General features: G+C 44.0%; 1 protein-coding gene across 1 annotated transcript; it reads right to left on the reverse strand.

Moving 5' to 3' along the window:
* Positions 1-8,310: 8,310 nt before the first annotated feature.
* On the reverse strand, positions 8,311-10,132 carry LOC125512770 (dehydrin DHN3). Its single transcript, XM_087530792.1, has 2 exons — positions 9,983-10,132; positions 8,311-8,636 (listed from the first exon to the last, which is right to left on the reverse strand). Exons 1-2 carry the CDS (start codon positions 10,130-10,132, stop codon positions 8,349-8,351), a joined length of 438 nt encoding a protein of 145 aa, XP_087386918.1. The 3' UTR covers positions 8,311-8,348.
* Positions 10,133-12,652: the final 2,520 nt, after the last annotated feature.

Raw genomic sequence — 12,652 nt, forward strand, 5'->3', positions numbered from 1 at the left:
TATGTAACATATATATATATTCTAAATCATACTAACGACACTAAACTGCAGTATGTTGAGGACCTGATGAGGCCTTTCATTCCAGCACGAGATGGTACGCTGGCCAAACCGAAGACTGGCGCTCAGGTAAATGAGTTACATAAGGCACAAATATATATTGTAACATTCCAACTAGTATGAAGTTATGTGATTCTAACTGTTTCAAAGTCTCAGATTAAGGTACTCGTCGGACGTGTATTGACTGATTTGCAAGAAGTTGCCTCCCTCGTGCGGGAGTCCGGTACGGAACAAAACCATAGGATGTGCACCCTTGAAAAGAAAATGGATGAGTGCTTTAGGCGTACCCGTACAAATGGCAAGCCACGGAGGACCTCATCAAAGAATTGAAGGTAAGCCTAGAATTATGAGATTAGTATATATAATTGGAAATTTATGTGTACAAATTTTTTTCTAATTTAGTTTACTATCAAAACACCCCAGACTAACATGTATTTTTTAAAGAAAAAACACGATGGAATATTTCCACGAGTGGACGACATACATCTATCTAACCTCGGGGCACCTTCACACCCAATGGAGGCCTCTGTTGAGAATACTGAGCAGGCTTCTGACCAGGGGAAACAAAAGGATGTCACGGAGGTCGATGCTAAGCACGATTGTAAGCAGGGAATAAAAAATGATGACATGGAGCCCCCCATGAAGAACCTTGATGAAGATTTTGACGTACGCATGTTAACTTAATTATGAAACAATCATTGTCGTTTTAGGAATAACATTTGATCTTCTACGTACAGGATGAAGCATTTGAAAGAGCTGCTGCAAATATCAAACAGGATCTCAGTGGTATTCATAAGCTTTTAAAAGAGGTGGATGATATCCAGGGAGCTCCTAGTTTTGATAACCAAATGCATTCCAAAGCCACCACAAGCCTTGAAGATTTCCAGATGATGCACATTTTACCTATAATTGAGCAAGAATCTGCTAAAGGCTAACACACGGTTTATTTCGTCTGACAGAATCCGTTCAACAGACGGAGTAAGCAGCACTCTATGAAGGCTACGGGATCGGGAGATCCTGAAGAGCCCCGTGCCTTCACAGATGATGACAGCCATGATGAATCCTTTGAAAAGCAGCAACAAGTAAGTGTGGTTGGATCGACGCCACTAAATCATGGAGGCGAAAAGAAAAGGGTGGTATTGCAATTATTTAAGGATGACGAGTATGCTTCGTACGACACTGAGAAGAGAAAAAAAGAAAAAAAGACTCCATCAGAGTGTACAAATGGTTCCGAGGACACGGACAGTAAAAAGAGGAAAATCGGCTCTAGCAACTTAAAAAAGAGGTCAGATGTTCCTGAAACCCAGAGGGACCAGCTAGACGTGGTTCGACAGGATTTCGTGGCGTCACTGATCAACACTACAAATCGTGAAAAACAAATGGTGTTAGTTGACGACATTGTCGTGCTATCAAAGCATTTGCAATGCCTCACCCATAAAGATGAATCTGAAGATGCGTATGGTTGGGTGACGAAGTAAGATAGTATTTCACAAATTTGTTTATGAAGTTTCATTTTTGTACAATACAATTAACTTGATTATTGTTGTAGGTGGTTGATGCTGCGATCCAGCTCATGCGTAATGATCAACCAATTGACACAAGGGACGGCCAACTGGTTTACATTGAGAGGGTGGCCGGCGTCGCTAAGCTCGAAAGAGATGGTAGGATAGAGGAGTGCTACGAGGACGCTTTGGCAGGCATTCCTGAAACAACACAAGGAACCACCTACCTAAAACATGATATGGTATATTAAGCTGACGTAGAACAGATTTTTTTTATTACTATGCACGTTGATCTAATTATCTGTGCACTCCAGGTTTTCCTACTTACGAAAAGTTTATACACACACTGGTTCCTTGTGGTCGTAAAACCCATAAGGAAGGAGATTCAGGTTCTTGATTCACTTTTCCACTGTATGATACCCAAAGAAGTAAATAACATGGTGAGAATTTCAAAATATTTAATTATAAGAAAGGATTTAACATCATATGTAAGTATTAGTCGTAGGCAACTTCTCATCCCATTGGGCTTGCAGGTACGTGGGATGAAAGCACATCTGAGAGCAGCGATGCGAGTCAATGGGATTGAAAGCAATGCATGGGAAGACATTAACGTGACGCAGTGGCCAGTACGGAATATTAATGTGCCAAAATCCGATGAGACGTCAGTCAACAATATTAGCTTTTGTTTTTGTTTTAGATTGTTAATATCGTCAGTCAACAATATTAGCTTTTGTTTTTGTTTTAGATTGTTAATATCTGAAATGCTGATCTAACAACATAAAATGTTGCAGTTCTTGTAGTGCACTGTACATGCTGAAGAACATCGAATTATTTATAGGAGTAAAACTAAGGTTGCAATATGACGAAGTACGTAAAGTAACACCTAAAATTTTGTCATTTTCTGAAACATAAGGAACGATACTAACATATCCTCGCATGCATGCCTACATCGACAAATTCAGAAGAGAGCTACCTATTGTGCTTGTCGATTCACCCTACAACAAAATGAAATACGGGACTAGGTTCAGGCAGTACCATGCTAGGCAATCGGATGCAGCTGCGGTTGAAGACGACGAGGATGCAAGCAGTTAGTCCAGCATTGTGGTTCATTCTTACATGTGGAGTGTACACTTGGCCATAAAGCGATAGAGTAAGGTGTGGTTGGGTTTTAGTCCCGAAGAAGGTTTCCTAGCCGTGTTATTAGTCCATTGCACATGAGTCAAGTTGTAAAACTTCAATAATATTGGTTACTATATTTTGCTTGAAATAAATTTGGTCTCTATGGGATCTCGTAGAAATCTATATTTTCTTTTTACTACCATGTGACAATAATGATGCCTGGGGCAACCCTAGAAGAATAATGGATTATGATATGTCTATTTTCATACGAGAGAAAAATTTATTAAAGCATGAGCATAGCCTCACAATAGAAGTCAAAAATGCTGCCTGATTCAACACGCAATCCCAGCTATGTCTCGCAGGTAGGCCGCAAAGCCAAAAAAATAGAGCATAGGATAACAAGAGTAAAAGCACGTACCATAGGGGGCCTCTGCAGATGCTGCAACGCTGAATTGAAGCGATCACCTTTAGGAGCACAGTGGTGTGGACATGGTACATCCATCCTGCCTCAGGGAATCACATAGCATGTTCTGTCATAGCCCTGCAAAACAGAGGAAAAATTACTACTTGTACTAACCTTGTCAAGTGTGTGCATGTAACAAATGTTGGACATAACTAAACACGGAAGAATGGAATGCAACATATGGAAGATCGAATGCTCATTCCTTTCTCTGCTTTTTGCGAGGACCATTACTCTCCCTTTAACAAGGCTAAAACATCATAATAAGACTTAACAGCAATCTTGAAAAGGTGGATATCCCATGTGAATCTAATTTTTCATATAAAGCACATGCCAAGTCTGTTGATCCCAGTCCAGCAATTGCACAAGAAGAAGCGAGCATCATAAATGTTGAGCAACATAAGCTATGGATTGTTTATAGTACATTCCAAAATTAATAGCTTATCATCTCCATTGATCTCCAAATCTCACCTATCAGCCAAATTGAAAGAATACATGTTGAATGCAACGATTGAACGTTCGTAGATCAAGCAGACGGGGGTGGACGAATGGGGCTGGCCATCGAGGCCGGCGGCCGGCTTCATCTAGTCCCGCAGAACATGATCCATACCCAACCACCTTGCCATCAGACGAGATGCATGGCCAGATAGAAGCTGCAGCCATGGCTGAGAAATGATATGTAGAGGATGCAAACAACCAATTGGGGTGTGGGAAAGAGGTTGCCTATAACCTTGTGGCGATAGGCACCCGCATGGAGAACTGGGAGGTGCGATGGTGCCGACTCTTCGCCGGCGGCCGCCGCGGGAAGGGCAGTGGGCCTCCTCTCGTGTTCGTTGAAAATGCGGTGCGAGATCGCGAGGGAATTGGGGTGGAGGAAGGGAAGGGCCGCGACGCGCGGCTAGATCCTGCCGGCGACGAGGGAGGGAGGGGCCGTGACGAGCGGCTAGATCCTGCCGGCGACGAGGGAGGGAGGGGTCGTGACGAGCGGCTAGATCCTGTCGGCGAGGATAAAAACTGTAGCAGCAGCGAGGCATAAACCCTAGCGAACGGGATAAATATCGAACCGAAAATAGCCCTCAAATTCATACCGAGAATACCCTCGAAATATTTGGGAGGGAAAAACATATCAGTTCAAAATATTTTTCCTCCCGAAAATGCCCCTCAGGGTCTGATATAATACACGTGACATCAGTGTATTGCATCGGATCTGGACCGTCGATTTCGCTCCGACGGACGGTCCATATCGTCTGGATGCACTGTAAAATGACTTGCAAAAACCACTACAATACATTTTTTTGCAGAAAACACCATGTCTTTAGTAATCTTTTTGCAAAAACCACTGATCAGCGGATTAGAGTCGCTTAAGTGTGTTTATAACAAATGGGTCCCTGTTTTTGCTTACATGGCGTAACGGTTTGGGTTTAAAGCAAAAAAGTCCCTCAATTTTCTTCCCCCATGCAGCCCAAATCCTCCCCACGGGCTGGTCCCAATATTCCTCCACAGCCGACTAGCATGCCCGTCGCCGCCCCTCCCTCCGCAGGACGCAGGCCGCCGCTGCCCCACTCTCCGCAGGATGCAGGCCGCTGCCGCTCCCTCCACGACCCGCTCGCTACCCAGGCCGCCGCTGCTCCTTCCATGGCTGTTGCCGCCACTCCCTCCACGGTCGCCGCCGCCGCTCCCTCCGCAGGATACAGGCCGCCGCCGTCATCGCCCGGCACCGGATGCGGTCAAATCGGCCTGCAACGTCCCCGCCCGGCCAGATCGGCCTGGTGAGCCCGTGGAGCAACATCGTCCACAGCCTCGTCGGTCATGGGGCGGCACCAGGCCGCGGCGACTGTCTCTACTGGCCTGCAACGGCCACGCCACCCGTGACGGCCATCTCTACCCGCGAAGAAGAGGCGGCGGCGCTGCCACGCCGCCTGCGAAGAAGAGCTCGTCGTGGAGGCCGCGTCCTCGACGAGCTACAGTTGGTCGGCTGAGGAGCTCGAGGTGGTTGCGCTCCAGACGATGCTCTAACCCTCATGGGCATCCTGTTCTGTTCCCATACCCCAATGGCCACCCTTTCGCCGGCGACGAGCGTCCTGTTCTGCTCGCGTGAGCCATGGGTGTTGTGCTGCCGGTTTTGTGCACACGGGGGGCCTAATTGCGTTTTTGTTTTTTGATTAAGGGGTGTCCATATAAAATTGTTGGGACTAGTTTGTAAATATAGATAAAAACCCATTTGACATGAGAAGTTATGCCACGTAAGCAAAAACAGGGACCATCTGTCATAAACGCGCTCAAACGACTCTAATCCGCCAATCAGTGGTTTTTGCAAAAAAGATTACTGAAGACATGGTGTTTTCTAAAAAAAAAATGTATTGTAGTGATTTTCGCAAACCTAACCTTCAAACTGGTGGTTTTCTGCAATTTACTCATTGGACCAGGCACCCCATTTGCACGGCTGGAAAGAATGAGACGGTATCCTCACTTAGCGGTGGCAGGTCTTAGTAATTTTCTAGACCTTTGATCCGACGGTTGCAGACTCTTCAACTATAGTGAATCAACGGCTATAACAATTGAAGTGATGTGGTTTCATGAGGAGGTAGAAAAATCATCTAGTGGGATGCCTCTATTTAGATATAGAAGATTCGGAGAGAGAGCGATGGGAGAGACGGGGCAGGGACATGGGGCAGATGGATCTGACGCTGAATCCGGCCGTTGTTGCCCTTGCGGAAGTGGATGCCTATTCCAACCGCCGCCGGCTGCGTCTGAGTGTGGGGCTCCGGCTACGAGCGCAAGGGCGAGGGCGGCTGTGAGCGGCGGTTGCGGGCGTGAGAGCAAGGGAGGCTGCGAGGCGTGAGCACTGAGCACGAGGGATGTTTTCCTGCTATCTGTATATTGCTCTTTGTTTTGCTGCTTTCTGTATATACTGCTATCTATATATATTGTTGAATTATTGTTTGTGTGCAGATGGAAATCTCATATGAGATGGACTCACAGATGAACAACTCCTCATTGCTGGACATGATGAATGTAGGATCGAGTAACATAAATTGGGTTGGAACACCATATTGATGAAAGTAGCTGTTGAAAATATAGCCGTTGGAGATATAGACTATAAAATTTAGACAATCCGCTGAAAAACCGAGATTCTATAAAATGGAATTTTTTACACCATTGTATACGTGAAGATATAGACTACCAAATTTAGACAAGCCACTAGAGATGCTCTAACTCTCTTTAAGCATTGTCAATAAATATTTTCAAACTATGCAATGTACAATTGCCACATGGACAAAACTTACAATCATGAAATGACACAGAAAGCTAAAGTAAAAGGGCAAAATATATTGTTATATACCATGATTTACATATATCTTTACCTACTAATAAAGCACCTACTGCTTCTGGTGGTACGTCATTTAATTTACCCCATAAGTTGACAAAATTTACCCACCGATGCCACCAGTAAATTAAAAACGATTTGGTTCCACCAAATTCGCCGCCGCGCTCCGTTATTTAAGATGATGATGCTGAATATATATCAGATGCATGGAGACAGCGCAGTTGCTAAAGCCTATCTATTCTACCTTGCACACCAGGGTTAGATCCCCAAGTGCCGCATATTTTCTTGACCTTTTTTGTCAGGCACCTCCCTACCCACCCAGTGCGCGTTAAGTGGGCCGGCCCGCAGGGCATGACGCCTCTTTTTTTTCTTTTTCTTTTTGCATTTCGTCTTCTGCTTTTTTTCTCATTTCTTTTTTTTCCTTCTTTAAATTAATTTGAGATTTCCAAATTTCAAAAGATTTTAAAAACATGTTCGAGAAATCATAAAATGTTTGTGATTTCAAAAATATGTGGGAAATCATAAATTTTTTGCAGTTTCAAAAATATAATTGATTTTTCAAAAGTGTTCGCAAATTATTAAAAAAAAGCACAATTTGGAAAAAAAATGTCGGGAAATAAAACCATGTACATGATTTTTGAAAAAATAATCGTGTATTCAAAACATATTCGTGAATCCGACAAAATGTCCATGAGATTTTAGAAAATATTGAAAAAACTCAAAAAAATTGCAAGTTTGTGGTCGATGAGATTTGTTTTTAAAGTGTGTCGTGCAGTGGCATGCTCATTGCCTTGGGATTTACCAAGTCGACTATATTGCGATCACGTGGACATCACATCCATCATCAGCGAGGGTGGGAAGAAAGATAAGTGGCAACATGGTGAGTCACTGTGTCAAAATAGAGGACGCTCATATGTCAAGGTTTTTTTTTTTGAACACTCATATATCAAGGTATTGAGTCATACTTATTTGGCTAGAGTGTAATTTTTTATCCCCAGGTTCTGCAGATTTCCCCCCCTCTTTTTGTGACGCACCTCCCCCCCCCCCCCCAGCGGGCGGTCACGGGCCGGCCCGCAGGGCATGACTGCCTTATTTTTTTCATTTCGTCTTTTGTCTTTTCTTTTCTTTTCTCATTTCTTTTTTTCTTCTTTAAATTAATTCGAGATTTTCAAATTTCAAAACATTGCGAGTTTTGAAAAACATGTTTGAGAAATCATAAAATGTTTGTGAATTCAAAAATGGTGTTGGAAATCATAAACATTTCGCAGTTTTAAAAATATATTAGTGATTTTAATGTCAAGAGAGGTCGGGATAGACCGAATTTAACGTGAGAGGAGTCCATTAAGAGAGACCTGAAGGATTGGAGTATCACCAAAGAACTAGCTATGGACAGGGGTGTGTGAAAGCTTGCTATCCATGTGCCAGAGTCATGAGTTGGTAGCGAGATTTTATGGGTTTCACCTCTAGCCTATTGTTGTTGTTGTTTAAAAAATATTGGTAATTTTATAATTGTTCGCAAATTATAAAACATGTTTGCAACATGGCGAGTCATTGTGTTAAAATAGATGACGCTCGTATGTCAGGGTATTGATTCAAACTTATTTGGAGAGCATGTAAATTTTTTCTCTCCCGTTACAACGCAAGGGCATGTTTGCTAGTATAATACATACACATAGTTCAACCAAAAGAAAATTCACACACCAAAGTCCAGAGCACAAAACGTCCCGAGTACATACAAGAAGCGCCCATATTCAAGTCCACAAAACTCAGAACTCAGACATCTTGGGAAGTTTTATTTCGGGAAGTTTTATTGTATCTCCATCTTATTATTCTGAGGTGACCGGCACCTCAAACTTTCACAAGTAGCGAGCGCGGACTGGGCTCAGTGCTGTCCGGGCAGCTTCTCCTTGATCTTGTCCATGATGCCTTTCTTCTCACCGGTGCCGTCGGTGCCATGCGTCCCAGTACCGGTCATTCCGGTGTGTCCCGGCTGCCCGTAGGTATCGCCTGCGGCCGTGGTGCCATGCGCCCCGGTGCCGGCCGTGCCAGTACCCTGCTGTCCGTAGGTGCCATCGGCGTGCTGCTGGTCGCCGTGGCCACCAGGGAGCTTCTCCTTGATCTTATCCTTGATGCCCTTCTTCCTCCTCCCGCCCATGCCATCATCCTCAGACTATCACGACCAACGAGAAAATTCAGCCGTTGATGCTTTTTCATTCAAAGTCTAAACGGGAAAAATGCAACTGTGCAAGTGTTAGCTGTTAGGAATGCAACTAGTATTATCAGGAGGCTAAAGCCATCATATATACACATACATGAGGATGCCAAAAGACCACAAGAGGATGCCAAGAGACTATGAATGAAAGGCCAAAAGACATGACTAATATAACTCTAACACCCCCCCTTAAACTCATGGTGGATCCACAACACTGAGTTTAGAGAGGTGAAATCCATGTTGTGCTCTAGTCTGGGCCTTCGTGAAGAAGTCTGCAAGCTGTAACTCAGAAGGCACATACTGAAGAGCAATAACATGATCCTGCACAGCAGCGCGCACATAATAAGCATCAACACCAATATGCTTGGTAAGCTCATGCTTCACGGGATCTCGCGCAATACTGATAGCACCCGTACTGTCTGACAAGAGGGTGGTAGGTGTAGTAACAGAAACACCAAAATCCTCCAGTAACCATCGTAACCAAGTCAGCTCTGCCGTCAGAAGAGCCATAGCTCGTAACTCAGCCTCTGCACTCGAACGGGAAACTGCGGTCTGTTTCTTCGTCTTCCAGGCAATGAGAGAACCACCAAGAAAAACACAGTAAGCAGAAAGTGAACGGCGATCCGTAGGATCACTAGCCCATGTAGCATCTGAATAGGCCTGGAGCTGTAACGAGCTAGAACGAGGGAAAAAGAGACGATGAGAGATCGTGCCACGAAGATATCGTAGAACACGAAGAAGATGACTATAGTGCACCGAAGTGGGAGCAGAAACAAACTGACTCAAAATATGGACAGGATAGGAGATATCTGGACGAGTGACAGCAAGATAGACAAGGCTGCCAACAAGATGACGATGCGCGTCGGATCAGACAAGGGCTCACCATCAGAAGCGCGAAGTTGAACATTGAGCTCCATAGGAGTCTCAACAATGCGCTCATCACTAAAAGCCGCACGAGTAAGAAGATCATGAATATACTTTTCTTGAGAAATAAAAAAGCCATCAGAGGTGGAAGAAACCTCAATCCCAAGAAAGTAACGAAGAGGACCAAGATCAGACATAAGAAACTGCTCACTGAGACGGGCCTTGACAAAAGAAATATACTCAGAATCATCGCCAGTGATGATCATGTCATCAACATATAGAAGAAGAAGAGTGCGACCACGAGCAGAAAGGTGTACAAACAACGCCGGATCATGAGCGCTCGCTGAAAAGCCAGCGACAGTCACTACAGAGGCAAAACGCTCGAACCAGGCGCGAGGGGCTTGCTTAAGGCCATATAAAGAGCGACGAAGACGGCAAACCATGCCATCAGGAACAGAATACCCAGGTGGTGGCTGCATGTAAACCTCCTCATGTATCTCACCATTAAGAAAGGCATTCTTAACATCAAGCTGAGATACAGACCAGTGACGAACAGAGGCCACGGCAAGAAGTGTGCGAACAGTGGTCATATGGGCCACAGGAGCAAAAGTCTCATCGTAATCACGACCATGCTCCTGCTGAAAGCCACGAGCCACAAGACGAGCTTTATAACGCTCAAGAGAACCATCAGAGTGAGTCTTAATCTTGTAGACCCACTTACAAGTGATGGGATGAACACCAGGAGGAAGAGAAACAAGATCCCACGTGCCAGTGCGCTCAAGAGCAGCAAGCTCCTCGGCCATCGCAAACTGCCATTCGGGATGAACAATAGCATCGCGATAAGAGGTAGGCTCAAGTATAGCCGAAAGACCATATTGGGAAGGAGAATAGCAGTCAGGAGGAGGACAAGGCCAAGGTCGAAGACCATAAGTCGGCTGAGATGAGGAAGAAGGCACACCAGAAGTAGATGGCGCATCAGTGGACCCATCCACAACACGTGGACGGCAAGTGTAATGGAAAGGAAAAGATGGACGGGTAGGAATCACAGGAGATGGAGATGGGGAAGACATCAGTGTTGATGGGGAAGGAATCGTTGATGAAGATGGAGATGAAGAAGGTATCGGGGATGAAGGTGGAGAGTCATGCGACGTGGGAAGGGAAGAAACAGTTGGAGAGGATGGTGCCGTATCTACAACAATGGGGGAAGGAGGAGTAGGAATATGGGGCACAAAGGGAGGTGTATCGGGAAATGTGAGAAAAGAGATGTCCTCCACAGAAAAGGTCGAGGAGGATGGTCGTGGGTAGAAAGGACGAGACTCGTCAAAAGTCACATCCCGAGAAATACGCATCCGACGACCGACAGGATCCCAACACCGATAACCCTTATGTTCATCATTGTATCCTACAAAGACACACTCAACAGACTGAGCGGTTAGCTTGGTGCGTTCACGTGGGGGAAGAAGAACATAGCAAACACAACCAAACAACCGAAGCGTCGAATAATCAGGAGAACGATTGAAAGGACGTTCGAAAGGAATACCACCCTGCAAAGCAGCAGATGGTTGAATACTGATGAGATATGTGGAAGTGAAAATAGCCTCAGCCCAAAAGTGAGGCGGAAGAGAGGCAGCAATCATCATCGCACGTGCCGTCTCAAGAAGGTGACGATGCTTGCGCTCAGCCACACCATTCTGAGCATGAGCACCAGGACAAGAGAACTGGGGAAGAGTACCCTGTTCAGCAAGAAATCCTCGCAACGCACGAGAGATATACTCACCAGCAGAATCTGCACGAAAAACACGAATAGGAGTGGAAAATTGGGTATGAACCATGACAGCAAATTTTTTGGAGGCCGAGCTCTATGGAGGCATCCATTTGCAAAATTCAAAATTCATATTTTTTTAACATTTCAAAAAATTCTGAGACAAATACATATATACATGTGTGTAAATTTTTAGAAACAAATACGCGGAAATGAGGGTTGTACAAAAAAAATCTAAGGCTTTTCAATACATGATACTATTTATCCTCAAAGTCCATGGATTTGTCTGTTTTCTACAGGTCGCATTTCAAGGTATTTCATCCTGAATTTTTACACACATATACATTTCATCATTGTATACTTGCATATTTTTTCAGATTTTTTAAAATGCAATAAGTTTGTATTTTGATTTTTTTTAAACAAAGGGCTCCATGGAGCTCGGTCACCAAAACACCTCACTCCTCTTTGCCAATTTCTACTAGGTATTTGATCGATTTCTGTGATCTTCGAGGCAGAAAGTTAGCTTGAAGGCCAGCCACAAGCAAGACTCCTGTTACTTCATTCAACTTTGATTAAGAGAACAACTAAGGCTGGTCATAATGGGGAGTAACTTATACTAGTCATGCATATGATACTAGTCTAAGTTACCACCTTTATAGTGCAAAGTATCATAGTTAATAGTGTCATAGAAGACTTTATTTATTAACTTGCAGATCCATTTTTTAAAGCGCTATTATGTTATTCTAAACACATCTCTTCTCATTAAATACATCCCACATAAGCAAATTTGTCATGGACTACGCTATGTTACTAGTTAAGTTACTCCCACTATGAGGCTGGTCGTAATGACAAGTATCATATACTAGTATCATGCATATGATACTAATATATGATACTACATCCGTAGTGCATAGTATCATATGTTAGTATCATAAATAATTTTATTTATTAGCACGCATGACACATAGTAGCACAATATTTAATATGATACGGTATCATGATATGATAATCAACCATCTCTTTTTTCATTTAATTCTATGTCATCTTATCAAAATTGCCTAGTTGGCATGCATAATACTACCTATGATACTTTCATTACAACCAGCCTGACTAGCATTATCAAGGAAAGAAGGTCGGCGATCTGAGGTAGGAGCCTAGAACAGGACTGTCATTATGCTGAACTTGCGGACGAGATGTGTGCTGACTTGTCACTTGTCGGGATGGTATTTGCCAAGCGAGATGAATGAGAGAGACAACAGCCTGGTATGAACTTCCATGAAACGCAAGTATGAAACGGCATGCACAATACTACTACATTCTTCTCGAATTCCACACGTCCGCTCACTCC

Source organism: Triticum urartu, chromosome 6A (assembly GCF_056163025.1).
Source record: "Triticum urartu cultivar PI428250 chromosome 6A, HENAU_Tu73, whole genome shotgun sequence".
In the NCBI taxonomy this organism is placed as follows: Eukaryota; Viridiplantae; Streptophyta; class Magnoliopsida; order Poales; family Poaceae; genus Triticum; species Triticum urartu.

Bases quoted from the DNA above. Each gene is read 5' to 3' on its own strand.
- LOC125512770 (XM_087530792.1), bottom strand. From the start codon at position 10,132: ATGACCACTGTTCGCACACTTCTTGCCGTGGCCTCTGTTCGTCACTGG. The intron at 8,637-9,982 runs GTTTGCCGTCTT...TGGTCGTGATAG, and splicing joins ATTCTGTTCCTGATGGCATG to TCTGAGGATGATGGCATGGG.